The sequence below is a fragment of the Protobothrops mucrosquamatus genome, unplaced genomic scaffold (genome assembly GCF_001527695.2).
Source record: "Protobothrops mucrosquamatus isolate PMUCROS unplaced genomic scaffold, P.Mucros_1.0 scaffold23, whole genome shotgun sequence".
Classification (NCBI taxonomy): domain Eukaryota; kingdom Metazoa; phylum Chordata; class Lepidosauria; order Squamata; family Viperidae; genus Protobothrops; species Protobothrops mucrosquamatus.
Genome location: NW_015386408.1, coordinates 2,148,764 through 2,173,157, shown reverse-complemented (window position 1 = coordinate 2,173,157; position 24,394 = coordinate 2,148,764). Strand labels below are relative to the sequence as shown.

The window sequence follows — 24,394 nt, the reverse complement described above, 5'->3', positions numbered from 1 at the left end:
AGAAAGAAATGTTATTCAATACCTGTTCATTCCCAAAAAGAATCATCATCAATATACATTTTAGGTGTGGCTTCTTTTTGATATCTGCTTCATTGTATCCAGAACCCTTTTTTGGTGTCCCATTTTCTTTCTTTTTGTCCCCTGAATTCATTGTTCTGCCAATTAGCATCTCCAAGAGAATGTTGAGAGTGAGAAATAATCAATAAAAACATCTGTAGAAAAGCTAAATATGACCCAGTTGTCTTCAAAGTGGCAAAAGCAATCTTGTATAAAGACATTATTTCCAGTCTCCTACTGTATTTGCTAATGATTCACAGCACAGCAGTTTTCATATGGTATTAGCTACATATTGCTTTGATTGTTTCATTTTCTCCACACAAATCCAAGATCACTTTCCTAATTGGTCCCCGCTAGTTTTGAGCCTCTCTGTGTATTTATGAAATTAAGATTGGAGCAAAGTCTGTGTCTGGCTCGGGCATTCTAGGAGTTGAAGTCCACAGGTTGTTAAGTTGTCATAGTTGCCCACCCTTGCTTTACATTGCTCTACCTTTAATTGATCTTAATATCTTCAAATAACAAGTGTAGCATTAAGAAATTGCAGAAACAAATATTGAGAAGCTTGATCCAATTTATTACACAAAATACTGATCATTTGTTAGGCATGATTTATAAATTATTAATAAAGTATTGCTCAAAATCTGAACAAGTTTATCATTGTATAATTAAATGGATATAGAACATGAATATAGTTGCAGACATACAGTGGTGAGAATTTTAATGGAAAAAGGATGTTAAATTTATTTCAAACGCTATACTTGGAGTTGGGGTTTTTTTGGCAAGTTTTACCATTGGCAAATCACTCTAGCCTTGATTGCTGAAATGAATCATTATTTTTCTTAAAAAATGTTGGAAATGTATCCATCTTTCAGATATGGTGGCAATGCTGCAAAGAGTGACATTATTGGAAACTGATTTACTCTGGAACAGAATGAATTTTGAAAATTGCAATCCATTTCCAAGCAGAGATATTTTTATTAAAATTTTACCAAACCAGTATACTATATACCGAAACATAGTAGAAGTAGTATTATATATATTAATAGCTGCAAAGATTTTATATGCCTTTTGTTAGAAATGTCAGTTAGTCTCTTCTTTGGAAGAATGGGAAATGAATTTGTGGAAGTATGCCTCAATATCTAAAATAACTTTGTTTTTTTAAAAAAGTAAACCTGATGCGGAATTCAGTTTGGAACTGAAAACTGTTTTCATTATAATCTCATACATGGAATTGCATTGCACTCAAAATGTTGATTCTTTTAAAATATATGATAAAGAATTGAAAAGAAAAAAAACTAAAAAAAGAGCAGGCAAACATGTATGTAGCCTTACCCTTGCTTGCACTGAACTGCATTTGCCATTTTGGATCCCCCATTCCCACTCCACCCACCCTTTTCTATCTCCTAGTTTATAATCTTACGTGTATAATTTGGAAAGCAGTCTATTTAGTGCATTTTGCAATAGCTGTAGTTGTCCAAATTCTGTACGAAGACTGAAACTTGTAAAGGATGTCATAGTAGTCTTACATTTTTCAATAGTATTAATAAATTGATGTCTCTCTCTCTCTGTTAATATAATGATTTATGCTTTATTTTAACTGTTTTAGGAACTAAAGTATGGAGATGGTATCCAAATTAGCAGGAACCGAGAGCTGGAGGAATGCTTTGCTCAGGCAAATGAACACATGGAAATCCTGGAGGGGTTGATCAGAGAAATGAGACAGATGGGTCAACCATGTGAGCTCTACCAGAAAAGGTATTGCCATTGTATTTGTAACTAAGTAGTATGTCTAGGGTACTGAAATACTGAAATAGTAAACTCTGGCACATTGAATAAACAAGTAGATACATGTGGATGATGGCAGTTATTCTAGGTGATGTAAATCTAGAGTCATGTGATGCAACCTTTATTTTGCCAGATGAACAGTAAATAATTCAGCTCTCATCTAATGTCACCCTTCCTAAATAAGCCACATAGGAAACACAGCTAGATAAACTAAATCTGCTTTATTGTAAGGCTACATTAATAGAATCTTGCAAGTCTGAAGGTACAGACTTCCCTCCACTACTTTTAACTGTTTGATCAATTAGGGCAGGTCCTTCCTAAGTTACTTTGTCTGACCATTAAGTGACTACGGGCTCCTCCCTCTCTTGTCTGGTCATTCCCTAGGCAGGATGTCTTTCCCTCATCCCCCAAGATCATCCAGACAGTCTATTACAGGGGTGTCAAACTCAATTTCATTGAGGGCCGCATCAGCATTGCGGTTGCCCTCCGGGGGGTGGGGCTGTGTGGCCAGGGTGGGTGTGGCCTACTGGGTGGGTGTGGATGGAGTAGGTGTGGCCTATTGGGTGGGCATGGCCAGCTCTACATCGTTTGCATCAAGGGTGCCTGTGGGGCCTGGGCAGGAGTGGGACAGATCTGAGGGTCTCTGGCAGAAGGGGGTGGGACCGGGGCAAGTGCCAAGGCATGGTCCACTGGAGGAGCCTCATTGCCTGCTGAAACCTCTCCGCCGGAGCCCATCAAGCCAGATATGTGAAGTAGGCGAGGGCCATTTGCTGGCTACTTCCAGGCGATGGTGCATTTCTTCATTCCTCACAAAGGGTGACACCTCCCCGGCATGCACCCAGGGGGAGGGGCCGACACGGTAGGGGCTGGTTCCTCGCTGTTTCCAGACGGCCTTGTGGAGCTAAGACTGAATGCGTTTCAGCATAGATGGCCACAAAATTGTACATTGGCTCCCGGCCGGCCAGGGCCAAGGCAGTGGGGGCCGTTTCCTCACTGTTTCCAGGATGGCTTCGTGGGCCACATGAAACCACTTCACGGGCCACATCTGGCCCCCGGGCCTTGTGTTTGACATGTCTGGTCTATTACATTTGTGCGAACATCAACACTTGAGTAAGACATGATGCAATATCTTTTACAAATGTTATAAATTTATGAAGCTGTGTCTCAAATTCACTTCTAAGATTGTATCTGTTTATTTTCACTTTGATAAAAACTATGACAGGTGGGTGACCCTAATGTAAAACCACTAGAAATATCAATAAAATTAAAAAAGGTGGAAACTAATCATCAGCAGAGACAAACTGTATTTATTACAACAGACTTTAAGCATTCATAAATGATATTAGTACAGTTAAATTTTATCTGGGAATCAACATGTTAATGAAGTTGGCAATTAGTGTATTTTTTTCAGTAGGCACCATGGAGAAGGCTCTGTCCCACCCAATATACTTCATGAATTCTTCAATAATGAATTATTATTCTCTAAATATTTGAAGCTTCTTGCTAAGATAGCTCAGAACCTGAAAGTTCATCTGTTCCTTCCAACCATTCTGGCGGCTTGGCCTTTGATATTCTTCTTCCTCACTGTTACATTTTCCCTTTAGACTGCTTCAACTTCAAGAGCAGATGCGTGCCCTCTACAAGGCCATCAGTGTACCTCGTGTCCGAAGGGCTAGTTCCAAAGGTGGTGGCTACAGCTCCCAGAGTGCTTCAGGTTGGGATGAATACACTAGGCGTGTCACCAGTGAATGTCTGAACTGGATGAGACAGCAGAAGGTAAGCTTGAATGAATATAGAAGAAGGACTGGCAGAACCAGGGGAAGGAGTTAAAAGAGGCATCAGTTTACAATCCTTATGTAGCCATAAATGAGCTAAGTCCCCCCTCCATTAAATGTCGTTGACCCTTGTCTAACTTTAACTAGGTGCTGACTATTAGTTGAGAAGATTCCTTTAATTTGAACCTTCATGGTGCCTGATATTGAATATCAGAAAGGGTGTCGGAATGCCTTAATCAAAAAGCTTGCTTTTCACAGTGTGTGCGTGAAAAGCAAATTAAAAATCATTATTCATTCCTTCACTTCTGCCAATTCTCTACAAGATTGGAAGTAGCTGGATATGGAATCTCTGGTCAAGTACAAGCAGGGGATGAGGGAAGGATGTAGATAAGCTAGAAGGTGTAAACAAAGAAAGTTAGTATATATGTCAAGAAGCTGCAGAGAAGGAGAGGCCTCTGATAAGAGAGGAATTACAGAAACTCTTCTGGAATAATTACAACATGGTGGAAGAAGAAGAAAAAGAATTCAAAAATGCAGTATCCCAAAGAAAAGGAGACTTAGATATCAATTCATAGTGATTTTTTAACAGATATTCATTGCTTAGAAACTACCTCTTTGGCCCAAGATAGAGATCTGCTAAATTAAAATGTCAGATTAAAGTAAATGTGATATTTTTGATAATCTGAATAGTCTTTACAGGACAGGTAACAGTAAAACATTGACAACAAATTTTGATTTTCTTGTTGCTGCTTTGTTAAGATATAGTTTCTGCCAAAGCCCAGAGTTCTGATCTAATTATATTTCTCTTGAACTTGAGGTCATCTATGGCAGTGTTTCTCAACCTTGACAATTTTAAGGCATGTGGACTTCAACTCCCAGAATTCCACAGCCAGCTGTGAATTCTGGGAGTTGAAGTCCACATGCCTTAAAATTGTCAAGGTTGAGAAACATTGATCTATGGTAATATAATGGCTGAAGATAGGGAAATAAGTGTTCCCACACTAATCTGAAGTCTCTTTAATGAAAGGATGCTTGCATTAATTCATCTTTATAAAACTCTTCTTATATTCTTGTAAAGATACCCTTGATGAAGGAAAAACAGTTTCAACTTTGTGTGTGAGGATTTTCATCTGGAAATTAATGTGGGAACAAAACACTAAGTTGATACATAAGAAAAATCTTCCTCCTCCCTTAAAAAGTTTGAGGGGGAAAAATGAAGAAATATTTTAATTGTAGCATTTCAAATTTTGGAGCAAAAGGAGACTTTCCTCTTCCTAGTGTTTGGAAGTCTGTTATAAATAGGCATTTTGAGCTAGTTGCTTGTAGTTTCCTTATCTTATCTGTATTGACCTTCTCTGACTTAATATTCTGTCTGCAATGCTCAGCTCCAGTGGGCCAAAGCAATACTTTCTCTTGTAACGCAATACATGGGAAATTCTTCCCAGTAGCCCCAGCAGGCTTGTTAGTGTTTAGTTTTATTTTCCAGCTGGTTTGCAAATTGGAGACCTTTGAGCTAAGCACCTGGATCAGGTTTCTCTGGGAGGAATGGAAGCTGGAACGGAGCCACCCTTTTGTTCTTCTGCACTGATGCTTGTTTTAACTTGCTGCTACTTTGACTAAAACAAAGCTGAAAAGAAGAAGGCGAAAGTCCTGTGTAACTTTCAGGAGGCTAATAACCTAAATTGGCATTGCTTGTTGGAATTGTTCCAGCATGAGTTAAGCACAGGTGTGGCTCAAGAGGATGAATATTGTAGCATTACTCTACTGGCATGATATCTTATAAAGACTTTTTTTTAAAAAAATAAAAGTTATTGTATCACTCTAGAACAGCATCTCCTAGATGTCCTCAGAATATAATTTATAGAAAAAGACTATACATCTGCTTTTGGCTTTCTGTAAATATTTGCGTATCTTTGATAGTGAATGTTATCAAAACTTCCTGTGGTCAAAGCAATATATATATACAGGAGTCTGATAGGACCATTTTGTGTTTTGTTTCATTTGTATAATAAATAAAATGACCTAATAACTGATATATGCCAATAAAAGAAAGTTACCATCCCCTATTTCTGTGATTTAAAGTAAGAGATTATTAAGGTTCATGAAGTTCTCTAGTCTTTCATTGAACAATCAATCAAAATATATGAGATATTTTTTAGGGCAGGACTGACCCAAATCGATTACAGGACTACCTGTAATTAATGCCCATCAGTCTAGGAAAACTGACAAAATGATTCCTAAAGCTTTGGAACAACATAGATTGTTTCAAGACATAGTCTTGAAATGGAGACAAATTTGGCAGTGGCAAATCTTTTCAAGGTTGACTAAGATTTCCCGCTGCCCATTTTTTCTCTGTTTCAAGACTATGTCCCTTACTATAGATCTGTATTGTTCAAAAATTTTAGAAATTGTTTTGTCAGTTTTCCTAGACTGATGGGCATCAATTACAGGTAGTAATCGGGTCTTCAAACCAAGAGCATAAAATCACTCAGGAAGTCACAAAAAGAATATCCAATGTTTGCAAACCTCTCTTACTCTTGCTAAAACCAACGTTAATGAGTCTACAATCAAAAAGGTTCTCGATAAAATGATAATTATGGTAGGAAGGTAGATGCCATTGCTCACTAAGAACATGGGTGTTCATCTCAATGAAGTTGCTCCTCATGAGGTTTTGATAATATTCAGCAGCAAAGTTATGCAAAAATTCATAAAATCTAAAAGGGTATTTGTTTTCTCAGAACTGTATTTCTTGTTCTCAGGAACAAGGTCAAAATAATTGAGGGCTGGGAATTATTGGAATAATTGTTCTCAGACTAGTTCGGATCTTTGATTTGTTGGTTGGCATTGGAAATGGAAGCATCTGTTGGCATGGTGTTTCTCAGCTTCAGTAACGTTATGATCTGTGGACTTCAACACTCAGAATTCTCCCAGTCCATACATCTTAAAGTAGCTGAGGTTGAGAAAAGCTGTTGTAGCAGATTGACTGAACTTGAAGGGTGGAAGGTCAGAGATCTCAAATTATTTTTCCCAGAAGTCCTCTGATTTCTCATACCCTGTTTACCCTGATTAGGAGTAGTAACAAGGTAGTTTCTGCTGCCATTTCCTGTTATCTGGCATTACCCAGGTGAATGAAAGTGATAAGGCTCTTGCAATGTAAACAAAGAAATAGTTCCTGTAATGTAACTTCCTGGCTATGTAATTTAGAGACATGTGGCTAGAGGGTTTGATACTATTTTCTTGCCTGCAAGAGGAAAATTTTATTATAAAACAGGACAAATAAAATGTAACTTTTTAAACTATAAATATCCAAAATGAAAGACAGCAGTTACAGAGCTATTTTAGGTCAGAGAAATCCTATCCGTGGCAGACCAGCAGCATATTGCAGTCTGCTAGAAGTATACAAAACATTTTCTTTCGTAATCTTTCTTTTGTTTAATCAATCTGCCTCCTAGCAAGAAAACTATAATTATTTTTTTAAAAAAAAGCTATATGTAAGAGTTGGCATAAAAAGGAATGAGACTGTAATATATTTACACATTACCAGCAGTGAAGTATTGGCTGAGCTACTTAATATAATGTGCAGTGCATACATCATGTTGTAGCAAGGAAACAAGACATGATCTAGGTTTGTTTTCGGTGTTGAAGCAAAAGCAAAAGAAGTTTCACACCTTGAAGTCCTGTGGTTTTCCACCGCTTTACTTTAAAGAACAAATTGTAACTAACAACTCTGTTAGCATAAGCACTGTCAGGAGGAAGCTAGGTAATCAAATTCAATTTGGAAGGTAATTATGGAATTTGTATAATTTTTGGTTGTGCATTTATGAATAAACTTCCAATTAGTGCACTTTTTTTCAGACTGAAATGGAGTTAATAAAATGGGGATTTGATGCTGCAGCCATTGACCAACAAATCGCTGAGCATAGACGATTCCATAATTCTATTGGAGACTATCGTTGGCACTTGGATAAAGTGAAAACTGATCTGGTAGGTGACTATATGTACTTCTTTTTTTAGATGGTTAACTGTCTATTATTAAGTACCTATTGATATTATTGCTAACCTTTATTTAAGCAATATTTATTGTTTAACAATAAATATTGCTAAAATCTAAGTCTTCACCTTTGAGAAAAATTGTACTTCTTTACCATCACCACATTTTTCCTCACACACAAATAATGGTGCATAATTTTCTGCCTATTGCTTTTTTTAATTTTAAACAGGGAGTTTGAAATTAATGGAAAAGGGGTGCAGAAACAACATTAGACATTCTGGTATCCTACCAAATTATACCCACCATTCTCTGCTCTATTTTTCCCAGTTCCATTATCTTGTGGCTTCTCATTGGCTCGATGGATACATTGAATGACCACTTCAGTGGTGTTGTAACAAAGATTTTTGTTGGATGGTCCAATGTTGGTTGGATTAAAAAAAAAGTGGTATAATCAAGTCTGGATAACCACAGTTTTCCAGGCCTGTTTCTGGCATTTTACTCTTAATTGCCAGCACTCATCTATATTTCCTTGCAGAGTCGTGTTCTCTCTTTTCTATTATGGTAAAAATAATGCCCCAAATACTACTGCCCTGGGTTCTCCTGTCTTTAATGGAAATCCCGTTTGCTAGACACATGTTTTCTTTATTCTTTATTTAACAGCGTGAGAAGGCTGCTGTACATCAGCTGGAAGAAGAATATGAATATCTCTTGGTAAGCTATTTTTTATTTTATTCTTAAAAGTCTTACAATACATGTTTTTCCTAGTTATTAAGGTAAACTTCGGCATCAGGTTTGCATTTAAATTTAAGTAGGAAGGAAAATTCATAATTTTTCTTACATGATGTGTGATTCCAAATTCATGGCATAATTTGACTTCCATAGAAATATTGGAATTGAATAGGAATACAATGTTAGATATGTTTTTCCTCCTCAGCAGTCCAGCAATGGGAGCAACTATATGTGCTCCTATTTAGCCTCTTTTGGAAAGAAGAGCTATGTACAAACGAAAACAATAATTGCTCTTTTCTATCACTAATGTAAAATGCTTTTAGAGATATACTCTGGTTCATTATTTGCTATCTTTTACCCTTATAAGCAGGGGTCTTCAAACCTGGCCCTTTTATGACTTGTGGACTTCAACTCCCAGAATTCCTCAGCCAGCATGCCTGGCTGAGGAATTCTGGGAGTTGAAGTCCACAAGTCATAAAAAGGCCAAGTTTGAAGACCCCTGCTTATAAGTAAACGTTTAACAAACATAATGCTCGAGTAAGATGTATTCCAGTGTCCATAATTTATATTTCTTACCAGAACTAATCTTCCAGAGTTACTGTGAGATAAAATGGAGGAGGAGGACACCATCTATATGTCCCTATGCTTCTTAGAGAAAGACATAAAGCAAATGCAACCGAATAAATTAATTTCACGGTAGACTGTAACCTTTTCAAACAGAAAACTGCATTTTGTTGTTTCCAACCAGAAAAGTTTGTTAAACGTTTTTTCTTTTAAAAAAAAAAACTTCAAAAATGATACACTGTAACAAGTCTAGTCAGTCATTTTATTTCAATCAACGACCAGCAAAACAAATATATATATTTTTGAGGGGGGGGGAGGAGGAGAATCACATTTAATTTACTTACTATTGATACAGTAACTCTGTGTCTAAAGTCCTGTAGAAATACTTGTTGAAATTTCTGCCTGGCAACTTGTCCTATATTGAAGAGATGGAGCAGAATTTTGATTTTTTTCTTGTAAAATGTCAAGAATCCATGGTCTGGACCAGTGGTAGGCAACCTTGGCTCTTTTATGACTCGTGGACTTCAACTCCCAGAATTCCTGAGCCAGCATGGCTCAGCTTGGAAACCTCTCCCTTTCCCCTCAGCCTGGCTGGCTCAGGAATTCTGGGAGTTGAAGTCCACGAGTCATAAAAGAGCCAAGGTTGCCTACCCCTGGTCTGGACCATGACCAAGGTATATTAAGCACCTTGGCCATTTGTTTTTCAGTGTGTGATACCTTTATTGCTCCCCCCCGCCCCCATACTACGGCTTGTACTTTTATGCTTTGATCATTCAGTGAAAAGGCTTATTGTTTCCTTGATGCTGTTTTGTAGAGGTTCTCCTTTGAAAGAATGGATCAGCTGCGCCAGCTGCAGAACATCATCCAAGCCACCAGCAGGGAAATCATGTGGATCAATGACTGTGAGGAGGAAGAACTTCTCTATGATTGGAGTGACAGGAACACTGACATTGCAAGGAAGCAAGAAGTTTTCTCTGTGAGTTAATGATACTAACAAATAAATCTCATTCAATAACTCATGGTTCAGTCTTTTTTTTAAAAAAAAAAAAGATTGCAAATAATTTTGAATTTTAAAATGCAGAATATAAAAGCTGGTATTAATAGAAGTTTTTAATTCTTCAATACTTAGAAACGTTTCACTGGTTTCAAATGGATACCTGCTTCAGCCATTCTGAGAGTTTATAAGAAAAGGAATGTGACGATTGATACTTCTTCTTTACACACTTGTCTCAAATAATGTGTTCTTTCCAGCATTGGGGAATGTCAAGGCTTGCATTGGGAGATATGCTTCTCTTTCTTTTAGGGCAGTGGTTCTCAACCTGTGGGTCGGGACCCCATTTGGGGTCGATCGACCATTTAATGGGGGTCGCCAAGCAAGGCTGTCCGCCATTTTTTTTGTCCACCATTTTTTTTGTCCGCCATTTTTTTTCCCCTTTTCCGGCCGGTGCCTTACCTCCCTTGGGCTGGGCCAGCTGGTGGTCGGCCTGCTCCGTCTCTGCCGCTTGCCAGCTACGCCTCGGCCGGCGCAGGAGGCGGAACCACACATGTGCGGCGCTCCCGGGCAGGGAAAGTCCTCGACTTACGACTGGTTGGGTAGTCCTCGACTTACGACCGGTTTAGTCCTCGACTTACGACCGGTTGGGGTCGCGGCATTAAAAAGGTTGAGAACCACTGTTTTAGGGAAGATGAAAAAGTTTAGGAGAAGACATTGCCAATCTGGGAATCAGTATAAAGCCATTCAACTTTATTGTCTATGCTGGTATGGTAGTCTTATTGAGGTTTTAAAGTAGATTTTAATTAAAAAAAGATTTTTAAAAAATTTCATTGGGAATTTCCCCTCTAAGGTTAGGAGAAATTAAGCACAGGCATTCAGTCTCAAAGTGGAAGGGATATCACAGTGAAATAAAAGAAAGCAAAATAAAGAAAACGAGAGGAGAGAGGAATGGGTATTAAACATAGGTTTATAGACAGATAGGATGCAGCATACAGATGAACATGAATGATCGATATGGTTGATATTTTGAGTGCTTATTTCAACAAAATTGTTCCTATGGTCGTAAAGAACAAATTATGTCTGCTGGGTTTTGCAAACAGACAAATCTTATAATACAATTATATAAAGGAAAAAAATACAAAATGTACTGATCCTTTTTTCCTGTTGAAACTGAGCTTAAATCCACGTCCTTGCCTATTTGCAGAAACGCATGAGCCAGCTTGAGGTTAAGGAAAAGGAACTCAACAAACTTAAGCAAGAATGTGATCAGTTGGTGCTCAGCCAGCACCCTGCTTCTGACAAAATTGAGGTATGTTTTCGACTTCCTACATTTTTATCCTGACGTTATTTTGGGAACAATATGACATCTCATTGAAATGAAAGCTGGTAATGAAATCCTGTACCCGGAACTGTACTATCTGACGGCCTCTTCTGATCAACAAGTAATCTTGAAAATATGCAAAGCTAAATGCAAATACAAGGGGCCCAGTGCTAATTTTCAAAAGCACACTTTAGAATTAGATACTGTAACAAAAATGTTAACCTATTAAATCATAATCAACAGGCATCCTTAATGCTGGGCCATTTTGGATTTGTAGAGGAGGCTTACATTCTCCATATAGTGGCCAATTAGAAAGCATAAGACCAACAATAGGATAAGAATGCTAAGAAGAGGAAGACATTTTACTTTGCTTGTGCATCCTGGTTTTCACTGCCTTTCCTCAATGGATCTTCTATAACAGTGTTTCTCAACCTTGACAATTTTAAGGCATGTGGACTTCAACTCCCAGAATTCCACAGCCTGTGGAATTCTGGGAGTTGAAGTCCACATGCCTTAAAATTGTCAAGGTTGAGAAACACTGTTCTATAAGCAAACTCGGAGAGAGGAACAAGTCAGACAATATTAGTAGGCAAAGCAGAAATTTGGTCATTGATGTAGACTTGATTTTTGACTCTTGGATCCTCCAAGCTAGGGTAGATAGTTTTGAAGATTAAAAAATCAGTTGGTAGCTGAAAAACAGATCAAATTATCTGAATTCAGAACCAATGGCATTTTTTTTTTAAATGTGCAGGCCTATATGGATACATTACAAACTCAATGGAGTTGGATTCTTCAGATCACAAAGTGCATTGATGTTCACCTTAAGGAAAATGCAGCTTATTTTCAGGTATGTATTGGTATACAGAAGCAATAAATAATATATAATTTATCATTTAACCCTGTATTTACTCTGTGTAGTTGGAATAATGCAGATAAATTAGATTCCAATCAATAATTGTGCTGTTTTAAAATAAGCTTTCTTAATTTTGCTTGTAGTAATGATGGTTTGTGAAATACAGCATCTAAAGGTTGATTCAGTTCTTAAAGATTACACAGTGGTACTTTGGTACTCAACTGCTTTGAAAATTATTGAATTTGGTACTCAACACATTTTGACGTGAAAATTTTATCCCGGTACTCATTGTTTGTTTGGTACTAAATGTACAAGCTAAAACTTCTCATAGTTGACTGTCTTGTGACCCAATACATTATTCCTTATGGGAAAATTTTGTTTACTACTCACCGTTTTTTGTAATCATCGTGCGTCCTGGAACCAATTAATAATGAGTACCTAGGTACACTGTATATAGATTGTCTTAACCTTTATTTGTTCTTATAAATTTATATTTTTGAAAGGGCAGTCATTGACATTCTTAACTGTTGCATTTTATATAAGGCATCCCCAAAGTCTCAGTGCAGTTTTAATCTTTTAAAGCTTAAAACTGCACTAAGACTTTGGGGACATCCTGTATATCCTATAAAAACCCAATATATTAAATGTGCTTGCTTTGTTCTATGTGTAGTTTTTTGAGGAAGCCCAATCTACTGAGAACTACTTGAAGAACTTACAGGATGTCATCAGGAAAAGGTTCATCTGTGATAAAAATATGTCTTTGCAAGTTCTGCTGGAGCAGATTAAAGAACTAGAGGTATGGATGCAACTGTCTGTTATTGTACCACAAACTCTCCGAGGCTCAGCGGGCTATAAAGGTAGTCCTCAACTTATGATGGCAATTGGATCCAGAATTTCTGTCGCTAAATGATGCAATCAACGTGCAACTGCACCATTTAGCGATAGCAGTCATGGTTGCCATCACTAACTGGATCCCCTCAGAGAAGGCACGCAACTTGGGTGTCCTCCTGGATCCACGGCTGACACTGGAAGATCATTTGTCGGCCGTGACCAGGGGGGCGTTTTATCAGGTTCGCCTGATCCACCAGTTGCGTCCTTTTCTGGACCGGGACGCTCTGCGCACGGTCACTCAAGCTCTCGTCACCTCCCGCCTGGACTACTGCAATGCCCTCNCTGGCGACCCCCAGGGGGAGGGCCTTCTCTGTGGGTGCCCCCACCCTCTGGAACGAACTACCCCCCGAGATCCGGATGATTCCGGATCTCCTTACTTTCCGCCGCGCCCTCAAGACATGGCTTTTCCAGCAAGCGGGCCTGACCTAAGGAGGATTTTATTTAGGGACAATTTTAAGTATAATTTTAATTGGAACACAGCTTCGAATATTTGGTTTTAATTTGGTTTTAGAGGGGTTTTATTTTTATTGATATGTGTATCTGTTTTAATATGCTGTGCACCGCCCTGAGTCCTGCGGGAGAAGGGCGGTATAGAAATTAAAATAAAAAAAATAATAATAATAATTTGGCAAAGCAACTCCTTGCCGGTTTCCAACAACCACTTCAGTAAGGAAACTGGCAGGAAGTTGCAAGTCCCAGGCTGGCAGGCAGCTTAATGGCTGCTGCCAGATGGGGAAGGGAGCAAGAGGGTGCATGGGGTTTCAGGGGAAGGTTGGTGAGGATGTGAAGAGGTATGTGAGAAATGCAGGTTAGGGAGAGGCTGCTAGGGTATGAGGAAGGCATGGCTAGGCTTGGAGAGGCAGTACAGAGATATGGCCAACGTGGCAATCACGTGATTGTTAGTCACTGCATCCTGTCATAAATGTGAACCAGTTGTCAAGAGCCTAGATTGTGATAGTGTGGCCATGGAGGGTGCTTGGATGGCCAGAACTCTTGAGAATCAGTTATAATCAACATTTGTTCAATGCCATCATTCTTTAGCAAATACCTTGTGCAGCGACTATTTGCACTTACAGTGGTGATGAAAAAGTGACTTCACTAGTCTATAAAGCAAAGGATAGCTGAAGTAAGATCACAAGCATATTTGCAGTTTCATTTAGTGACATTTCAGTTAGCAACTGAGTTGCCAGTCCCAGTTGTCACTAACTGAGGACTACCTGTGGTGTTCTATATTTCATCACTCAGTGTCCTCGTATGAAAAGTTCTGTGTTTGAAAGGAAATCAGAGTAGTGCTCCCTTAGTTATACATTGGTAATACATAAAAATAATATGGTTTAGTGACAGCTTGTTCTGTCAGAATTTTCAATAAAATACTCATATTGATTAAGGTATCTGCCTATAACAGTGGTGGCGAACCTATGGCATGGGTGCCAGAGGTGGCACTCGGAGTCCTCTCTGTTGCCCCAGCCTTGTCTTCCCCCGTGACACCCTCCTCACCAGCAGCCCTCCTGGAGAAGGGTTGCCCCCGAGCGTGGCCCATGCGGAGCAGTGCATTCAAGGACATGGCAGCCAGGCAGCGTAGACAAGACTCTGCCCTCAAGCCCCATCGTGCACAGTTGATGCTGCGGGGCATGGGCAGAGGGCGTGGCTGCCATGGCGCTGCTGGGTGATCTGCAGTGGGCTCTGGAGGCGGTGTGACCCTGCGGGCATGCGGGGTGGGGGTGGGGCAGGGGGTGGAGTGGGTGTGGGACCAGTTTTTGGGCACTCGGTCTCTAAAAGGTTCGCCATCACTGGCCTATAATTTCAGTTAAGATCCAATTTGACACAATAACAATGATATTTTGGTGTTTAAATATAGTTGTTAATCACAACTTTTTTTCCTTCCAGACTGAGCGAGAGAAAATCCTGGAATATAAGAGGCAGGTGCAAAATTTGGTGAATAAGTCAAAGAAGATAGTACAGTTGAAACCCCGTAACCCTGATTATAAGACCAGTAAGCCCATCATACTCAGGGCTCTGTGTGACTACAAACAAGATCTGGTAAGAATCCCATTATTATGGCTCCTTGTGTTAATGCCACATAGAACGTTCTGTAGCATAAATGTATTTTTTTGTGACAGAAGTTTCCCTGTGCATAGACAATGAAACCCACACCATCCACATATTTGCTAATTTATTTTAGGCAATTCAGTTTTCAAGTCTTAGGACGAAATAACTTGTGCTGAAGATTCTTATATAGGTTCAACTAAAGCCTACTTTAAAGTAAACATGTAGGATGCTAACATAACTATTTATCATTGATTTAAATGCAACTGCTGTCCTTACAAACATCAGGCTGAATGTTTCAAAAATGGTAAAAATGAATCTTTGTTCAGAAACATAACTTCGTAGACTCCTCTTAGCAAATTCTGGAGTTTGGTGGAGAGTCATTTGTATGAATGAATGAATTGTTCTAGAGTAAGCAAGGATGCATTGAGTAGTAGATTATTTTGTTCTGCATTAACTATGATTCTGGAAAATGACTAAGGGTGTAGAGCGTATTCTAGTAACGTAGCTTTATCAGATCTATATCAGAATGAAAACATTTTTGGAAGTCCTATATAATTCTATGCCAGGAGCAAACATTCAAGCTTTAATTCCAGACCTGAAAAAATGGTGATCTTTGAGTTGTTTCAGAGCTACTGGCGTGTTCATTATTGGACATACTATTGGGATTTGGAGGGGCTGAAGGTCACTCCATTTAAATCTGTTTTTCTTTTTACAAAATGCTGGAAGTTGGAAAAAAAAATAGGGAGTTGTAACTTGTTTGCATCTGCAGTCATTTTTCTTTCTTTTCCACAGAAAACAATGAGGAAAGGAGATGAGTGCATTTTAAAAGACAACAGTGAACGTAGCAAATGGCATGTGACTGGACCAGGAGGGCTAGATATGCTAGTGCCATCTGTCAGTCTTATTATTCCACCTCCAAACTCATTAGCTGTGGATCTGGCAGCCAAGTAAGTTACCAATTATTGCTTGAACTATTTTAGGCAAGACCTTCCTCATGAAAATTCCACCCTTTCCTCATCAAAACCAATCAAAATTAGCGTTTTTTATCTTGGGTGGGAAAACTTGCTTTGGACACACGGTGCACATATTCTTTGAAAATTTATTTTTCCTATGCAGTCATAAGAACCTGTTATTTTTATAAATAAAAGGTGCTTTTCAGATTTTTTTGTGGGCGTTTCAGTTAGAATGGGAAAATAAATAGGGATATTATACATTTTAAATTACTAAGAAATAAGCATTAGTTTTTTCATCTGTATCTCAAGACGGGGGAGATCTGGAGTACAGTACTGTTTCTGGATTCAAACGTATTTTATAAAAGGATGTGTATATAACCCATATTCATTCATCTTTGTAGTTCTTGAATTATGAGCAAGTGCTTTCACAATAGTTACAAGAACGCAGAATTAATACAAGGGCTGTGCAAGTTTGTGGCATATTGCCTTCTCCTTGTCCCACCTTTACTTAGCAAAATCAGGAGAGATGCTCAAGTCTTTTGCTTGAGCAGAAGCCTTTTTTGACATTGGGAGAAAGTAAGGGGCATGTCATATGGCATTGCTTTCCAGAGGTGGGTTTATGCTGTTGGAGAAGCTGATCCAGATGATATGCCACATATCTGGCATGAACAGTATGGTTGCTTTCCTCATGGAAATGAGGGTGCCATGATGCTTCTGCTTGAAACGAGTGCTTTGCTCAAACCTTCATCAAAGCAAAGCTCCCCTTGAAGATGTTGCAAAATATCATCTTGGCATTCTAGGTAACAGAGATTGAGGTTGGGGTAGCTAGGGAGCAGTGGGATTCTGGGATTCTTATGCATCCCTAAATCTGCCTTCAGTCTCTGTGTAGGTATGGTAGATATGGTGCACATATAAAATATAATTTTGGTTCACTGGCAAATCAGTACAAATCCAGGTTCTTCAAACCCCAAGGGGTTTGTGTTTTGAACGAATCCAACGTAGGTGTTTCTTTTTTCAGACATATTCTCACCTTTCCCAAAGTCAGAAATCGTTGTGGTTGGAGCAGAATATAATTTTATCTACAAACCATCCCTGAATATCTAGCCAGCCAGCCGTCTATCCATCCATTTAAAAACCCACCCTCCCAAATAATATATATATATATATAATATAAATATGAGAAACATTTGGGTTTTTGAATGGAAAAATATTCAATGTTGGAAATATTACAGCTTTTATGTGTGAGGGCCCCCAAGATTCTCAATTATTAGGAGATATGTTGCTTTCTGAATGTAAATAACCCTTTCATTTACTCTTTAGAATTGAACAATACTATGATGCTATTATGGCTCTCTGGAATCAACTTTACATCAACATGAAGAGTTTGGTGTCTTGGCATTATTGTATGATTGACATTGAGAAAATCAAGGTTATGACTATTGCCAAGGTAAGCATCATATGTTATGGAGTTGCTGTTATGGTATACATATAGTTAGCAATTTTCTTTCTGGGCAGGGGATCCATACATATGTATCTACAGTAGTTTTGAAAAACTGATGGTTGAAGTTTCAATTGTGCCATTGCTGAATATATACAGGGGTGTGTGTGTGTGTGTGTGTGTGTGTGTTAACAGTTTGAAAAACAATATGTTCAGTGTGATAGGCTAAGAAAAAATAATCAGTGCTTGATATTCAGGTTGCCATCTGGCATAGAAGGTTTGGGGCTACTGTATTGAAGAATCTGCTTCAATGCTTTGCAAAACCATTTTTTGATACTTTGGAACCTTCTTAATATGTCACAAGACAAGCATTCCAGATATTTGAAAGACGGTCTGCCTTTTCTCAGCCCTTGTCTATACTGATAACGTGGCAAGCAGTCTTGTATCTACTGACACAAACTTTATGTGTTCTCCTATCTGCACATTCTATGGTCTCTAGTTTAGACACTTCATACTAACATAAACCTATATGTTTAAGCCATTTGTCATTTTTAGTCACCCCCCCACCAACCCCCTGCTCTCCTGAATCATTTGCTGTCATCTACAAGGTTCAGTTATAGCAAGGCAGTAAGTAGAGATAGATTTGCCATCAACCTCTTTGGGTTGCTTTTTCTGAAATCGTTTGCATTCCTTTTTTGCAGCTGAAGACAATGCGCAGAGAAGATTATCAAAGAATAATTTCTGACTTAGAGATCCATTACCAAGAATTTATCAGGAACAGCCAAGGCTCAGAGATGTTTGGCGACGATGATAAGAGAACGATGCAGACTCAGATCACGGATGCTCAGAAGCATTACCAGACATTGGTCATCCAACTTCCGGGTTCACAACCACCACCTACTATACAACGTCCCATAGGTTAGTGACGTAGTAAATACTTTTAACTGTTGTAATATTTCACATCTGCTGGTGATTCACTAAGCCAGCCATAGACCATCTGCTAGAGATGCCCAGAGTCATCTGAGGTTGAGTGACCTCTTCATTGTACTAAATAATATTAAGTAAGATTGCCAAAGATTTGTTAGGCCATAGAGTATGATTGGAGAGCTAAATTCAACTTGCAATATTATAGCTTAGGCAGGTATGGGCTTCACAAATAGGCCCCATGCGAAAAGCAAGACTTGTCAATAAAAGCATTTGCAATAATGGGATGCTGAGAGCTATAGGAAAATATGTTTTATTTATATGTGGTGACATATAATTAAAAAAAAAATCCTGATACTTTTTATTGCATTTTTTTAAAATGTAGAGACAAGGGTATTTGTCATACTGTTCAAATTATATCTGATTCAAAGCCATACTGCTGTTGAAAACGTAATACTTGTGTTACTATTCCATACTCAAATGTGTTTCAAACCACTTTTTTTTTCCAGTTTAAAACTTGTTTTTCCCAGTTTTCTTTTTTCCATTTTTCCCCCAAATTTCCAGTAACTGAAGTTATAAATATAGAAAAGCAGGAGGCGTGGCTACTCATGGAACTGCAGAAACTTCGTCGTCAGATTGAAAACTGTGAACTCAGGACGATGCAGCGAACTCCCTTCCAGTTGGATCAAGGGGCCACTCATAATTTGTGTGTCCGAATCAGTGAATTAGAGGTACATAGGATTTGCTATGAATACGTTTTTCCATATCCTCCACATTTTTTTTTACACTTGACAATACAGGTAGTCCTTGAGTTACGGCCACAACTGAGACCAAACTTTGTGTTGTTAAGTGAGACATTTGTTAAGTGAGTTTTGCCTCATTTGATGACCTTTCTTCCCACAGTTGTTAAGTGAATCATTGCAGTTGTTAAATTAGTTACGTGGTTGTTAAATGAATCTGGATTCCCCATTGACCTTGCTTGTCAGAAGGTCGCAAAAGATGATTACATGACCCCGGGACATTGCAACCGTCATAAATATGAACCAGTTGCCAAACTTCTGAATTTTGATCATGTGACTGTTGGGATGCTGCCATGGTCTTAACCGTGAAAAAAGGTCATAACTCACTCTTTTCAGTGCCGTTGTAACTTTGAACATACACTAAATGAACTGTTGTAAGTCAAGGACTACCTGTATTTTTAGGGGCCCACATTTTCAATCTGATACTATTTTTTTTTTTTTGAAACACATTTTATTGTTTTTTTTGTTCTTAAGACAAAGTACTCAGGACACACCATGATGTTAGGGTAATCCAACATTCAAGAATAAAAACCATATGTAAATATCTCAACTCGATACATTCAATGTCTCCTCTCTATTTCCCTCAAATAGCATAATACATTTAAGATGTTCCATTTCTGATTTATATTTCTATAACTGCTAAACCTGTTTTAAAAACTTTGTAAGTTTACAATTACCATAATCAAATTTAACTTTAAATCAACAAATTATCAATTCAGGTATCCCTTCCAAATATATTCTAATTCTTAATCTCTCGCATCCCTCATTTTATTCAATCTGATACTATTGAGGTTAGTGGCCTGGGACTGAGGGTAGTGCTCAAGTTATGGCCATAATGGAGCCTGCCCATTACAGTCGTGCGTTGTGATGGGTCTTACGTGAGGTGATCACGTGGGGCCTCCAGGATGTCCCTCACCTCTTCTCTCTCCAACGTAGTTGTTAAGCAGAGCACTGGGTGTCTTGGGAAGCCTAGTGCCTTCCCAAGCCTCTCCCATCCCCCGAGGCACCTCGTATGCTGCTTCCTGCCCCTTGAAATTCCTGCAGGCATTGGGTCTGCTTTCCCCCGCCGCCGCTGAGGTCCCTGCAGCCATTGGGCCTGCTTTCCATCCCACCGGATACCACACCCTCCTCCCCACTACCCATACTGATTGCACACTTACCTTTGGAAGATCTCCAGAGCTCATGATGGGAAGGGAGACCATCTGGCCTCTCTGCGTCTTGACATCCCTAGGCTGTACTCTATCCTGGAAGTGGGCACCATTTTTGGTGTAATTGTGACACAATTTTATATACATCAATTACAGTATTGTTCAGGGAGAAGCAGTGCTAGATGTTTTATTTTGCACTGTGTGGGTGTGTTCACAAGTTAGCACTGATTCCTGGCAGCTGCCTGGAGAAGTCCCTGAAGTTTTCTTAGAGGTGTCTTGCATTTCCAGTTAGAATCAAAGAGCAAGTTTCAGACTGTTTCTTTGAGCATAAGAAATGTGCAAATGATATTTACTTACTTGTTTGTTTGTTTGTTTTCAGAGTATACAAAATGAATCCCAGTCAATGGCAGAAATTCTCAACAGGCAAAATGATTACCTTCCAAATTTTAGAGGCTCTGAAAAGTATCATTATTTGCAGTCTGAAATCAGTGCTTTGTTTCAGAAGTTGGAAAATATTAATGGGATTTCTGCCTGCTATCTGGACAGGTAATAACAATGTTAGTTTTCAGCTGCTGGCAGTCCTATCTAACCAAGCATATATTTTAAGAGGGTTGAATACCTTCATATTCTAGACTGATAATATTCTTTAGAAAAAGAGAAAGAATAAAGTATGAGGGCAATTTGGAAATAAACCTCAGTTTGGTTATCAATGACAGACACTCGCAAACCAACACCACATCGGAAGTCAGCCTATCCTGACGCTTGTTATGGATGGCTTGTCTGAGTTTTTGTAACATTTCCCAGTAGACTTCTGAATTGATGGTCAAACCACACTCCATGAATTTCACTAGCAGTACTCCTTTGGCATCTTCACATTTGGCGGGATTTTCTATGGCACCTCTTCCGGTGTGGTGTTGGTTCACGATAATGCTTGCCCGCACACTGCTAGATGCACCCAAAATTTTTTGAAGCAGTTCTGTTAGGATGTTTTTGATCACCACCCCACCAAAGCCCAGATTTGGCACCAAGCGACTACTACTAAGGAATTTCTAACTTTCTAAGACGTTATGACAAGTGCCTCAATTTGAATGGTGATTATGTCGAAAAGTAAGGTAATGTTGAGGTTTTCTAATGTGTATAATAAAAAGTTCTGTATCTGCGAGTGTCTGTCATTGATAACCAAACAGACTTGTTTTATCCCTGCCTATGCCACAGCCTACAGTGTGGCTAAAATAGGGAAGTGGAAAACCATGTAATGGCCTTATTAGTAATAAGTTGTGTTTTGCAATGAGGTGACCCATGTTTTTCCAAAAATATGTTCATTTCTTTCTTATGTGCATCAAATAGTTTTACATGTTTCCTCTTCCTTATCCCTTCCATATTTATCAGAAGCTGAAGGTGCACTATTTATTAAAATAGAGCAACACAACAAAGCATACATCTTTCCAGTCAAGGGAGCAAGCAGTACAATTATCCTGCAACACTTAAGACACCAAGCATTTGTGTGAATAGGAACGCCCACAAGCAAAAGAACATATAGCAATTCAAGAATGCTTGAATTGGGGGCAGATGGAAAAAGGGAATTGGTGAAAGCAAATAACCTTTTTTAGTGGGGTCTTGTAGATGTTTCACTACCAGATTAGGTAACATTATTAGTGATAGCGAAAGTGGAGTTTGGTCCCTGTTTATATACAGTAACCTGCCCTGCTAATGTTGGTGGGGTGTGTGTTTTTTTCTTTTGATAGTGCCTTGCTTTTTAGTAAACTTAAAAAATTACTAAGATGATAACTAAATCTAGTAATACTAAATATTAGCAATGCTAAATACTAAATAATAGTAATACTAAACCTTTTTTAAAGTATTTGATTTCTTTATGGCACTGTTCTTACAGCTTAAATGCCCTGCGATCGCTGCTTCAGGCAATTCTCCAGACAGATGACATGATACGAGTATTTGAAATTAGGCTTACAGAAGAGGACACTCTGTCTTTGGACCCAGATAAAGTGGAAGCCTATCGAGCTTGCCTAAAGGTGAGAAAGTAAAAGATGATGTTTGTCTTGTTTTTTTTTTCCTTTTCTTTTTTTTTAAATGTGGGATTGGATTACAAATGACTTACATGGAGCTATGAATTGAACTTGTTTATTTGTTTGTTTGTTTGTATTTTTGCAGAAAATGAAAGCAGACCTTAGTATGAAGAAGTCGCTGCTTGGTACTTTGGAAGCAGAGCTTCAGAAAGCTCTGCAGGTCCACTCCCAGTCTTCTCAAACATACCCTCACTATGAGTTAGATCTTGGAAAATTTGCCGATCGAGTCAGCCAACTAACAGACCGTTGGCAAAGGCTGGAAAAACAGCTGGATGACAGGTGTGTTTTTTGAAGCAGTGTGTTTGGTTTTCTCATAATGGCATCATTGCTTTGCGGTGAATTTTACATTCACTATAAAGATAACATTGCAAGTTCTAGTAAAAAAAAACCCTTTCTTTTTAATTAGATTGTGCTATTTCTTGGAAATGGGGTTTCTGGAAAATTGATTTTTAGGCTTCTTTAGATATAAACCTCTAGTTTAAATTTGATCCTGTGGTATTTGAACACAATCCTTTCTGGCTGATAGAGGTAGAAATAAAGATTGTCATCGTGCTAGCTGAATATGCATTTCCATGTCAACTAGTCATGTTTTATAAAAGATAGTTGCATTTATGGAGCTATATTAAACTTAAAAATAGTGTTGCATATATTTCTGCAGGCTTTAATACATACTTTTTTTGTAACTATGTCACAATAATTAGAATAAATTACAAGCTATGTAATTGCATTCTTTGCAACTGTGGCTTAACTGAGATTAACTGGCATTACAAGATAAGCAAAAACTGTGAATTTAGAGTGTCACAAAGAGTAAATTGGATATTCTAATTCTTAGAGAAGGGACTACCGGTAATGGTTCAATGGTAGGAAATGTTTTGTTTTTATTACGTTTTATGTATAGAGATAATCACTGGCATCATCAGTGCAAATGTGGTTCTTGGGTAGCAGAACTGTTAGAAACTATTCGAAAGGACCTTTATCTCACTACTTGCATTGATACAGTCATAGAAATCAGCATCAATCAGGTCCAATGGATCAATCTACATTTGTTGCTTTTTTCAGATCTTGGGATTTAGAAAAACAAGTGAAGCAGCTGAGAATCTATCGGGATCTTTACCAGGCTTTGAATAAATGGATTTGTGATGCCAGGCGCCGACAGGATACCATTGAAGCCATGAAATTGGGAGATGTTAGCACTGTCATGAGATACCTGCAGGAGCAAAAGGTATTGTTTTGCCATAGATACACCAAACCGATCTTCAGAACTATCGTGGAATGAGGTTGTAATTCATCCTAATGTGTATTGGCGTAAGAGCTCATCATAATATCTTAAAATCAGCCCTCCATCCAGTTAAATTTATGCTATTTTTTTTCCTTAACCTTCTTTAGTCACTGGACTTCCAGATGCACCCAGTTAAAATAAGCTATTCTAAACATTCTCACTATCACTGTATATTTGAGGATCCAGTTATATAAATGGGTATTTATACTCTTTGAGTTCTAAGAATCCGATTAAAATTCATTCATTTCTCTTCTTGCCAGAACTTACACGGTGAAATTACAAGCAAGCGCGACAGAGTAGAAGAAGTGATCAAGAATGCAGAAGTGTGCTCACTTGCAATCAAGGTAAAGATAGTCAAGCTGTTCTTCTCAGAATGTTTTCACAACAATGGTTGAAGTGCCCTTAGTACACATTGTGGTATGGATAAATCTCTAAGAAATAAACAGAGCAAGATCTAAGATTTCTCTTTGCTCTCTACCCCCTCCTATCCCTGACTATGCTCCAAATCTGCTTCAGCGTTAGTAGAATGGCTTTCTCCTCCCATTTCTATTACTATCAGATCTTATTTCATCAGCAGACAACCATTATCTCCACCTTTGATCTGATAATAACTACTTACTAGAAATAAATACTGAGTTGCATTGCTATTTCAATGGGCCATCTAAGTAAATGGTTGAGCTTACATGTCATGTTGTGCTATTGGATGATTCAATTTTGGCTTGTTTCTGTTTAAAGATGATAAAGTAATATCTGATTTTG

General features: G+C 38.4%; 1 protein-coding gene across 1 annotated transcript in view; it reads left to right on the top strand.

Moving 5' to 3' along the window:
• Window positions 1–24,394, top strand: part of DSP (desmoplakin) — a 47,137-nt gene that overhangs the window by 11,397 nt on the left and 11,346 nt on the right. The window contains exons 3-20 of the mRNA XM_015810839.1: window positions 1,664–1,812; window positions 3,447–3,618; window positions 7,473–7,601; window positions 8,269–8,319; window positions 9,716–9,877; window positions 11,100–11,204; window positions 11,968–12,063; window positions 12,740–12,865; window positions 14,848–15,000; window positions 15,802–15,956; window positions 17,283–17,409; window positions 18,102–18,318; window positions 18,889–19,055; window positions 20,652–20,818; window positions 22,164–22,302; window positions 22,442–22,635; window positions 23,416–23,578; window positions 23,896–23,979. Coding sequence (XP_015666325.1) covers window positions 1,664–1,812; window positions 3,447–3,618; window positions 7,473–7,601; window positions 8,269–8,319; window positions 9,716–9,877; window positions 11,100–11,204; window positions 11,968–12,063; window positions 12,740–12,865; window positions 14,848–15,000; window positions 15,802–15,956; window positions 17,283–17,409; window positions 18,102–18,318; window positions 18,889–19,055; window positions 20,652–20,818; window positions 22,164–22,302; window positions 22,442–22,635; window positions 23,416–23,578; window positions 23,896–23,979 — 2,556 coding nt within the window. The remainder of the gene's footprint in view (window positions 1–1,663; window positions 1,813–3,446; window positions 3,619–7,472; window positions 7,602–8,268; window positions 8,320–9,715; window positions 9,878–11,099; window positions 11,205–11,967; window positions 12,064–12,739; window positions 12,866–14,847; window positions 15,001–15,801; window positions 15,957–17,282; window positions 17,410–18,101; window positions 18,319–18,888; window positions 19,056–20,651; window positions 20,819–22,163; window positions 22,303–22,441; window positions 22,636–23,415; window positions 23,579–23,895; window positions 23,980–24,394) is intronic.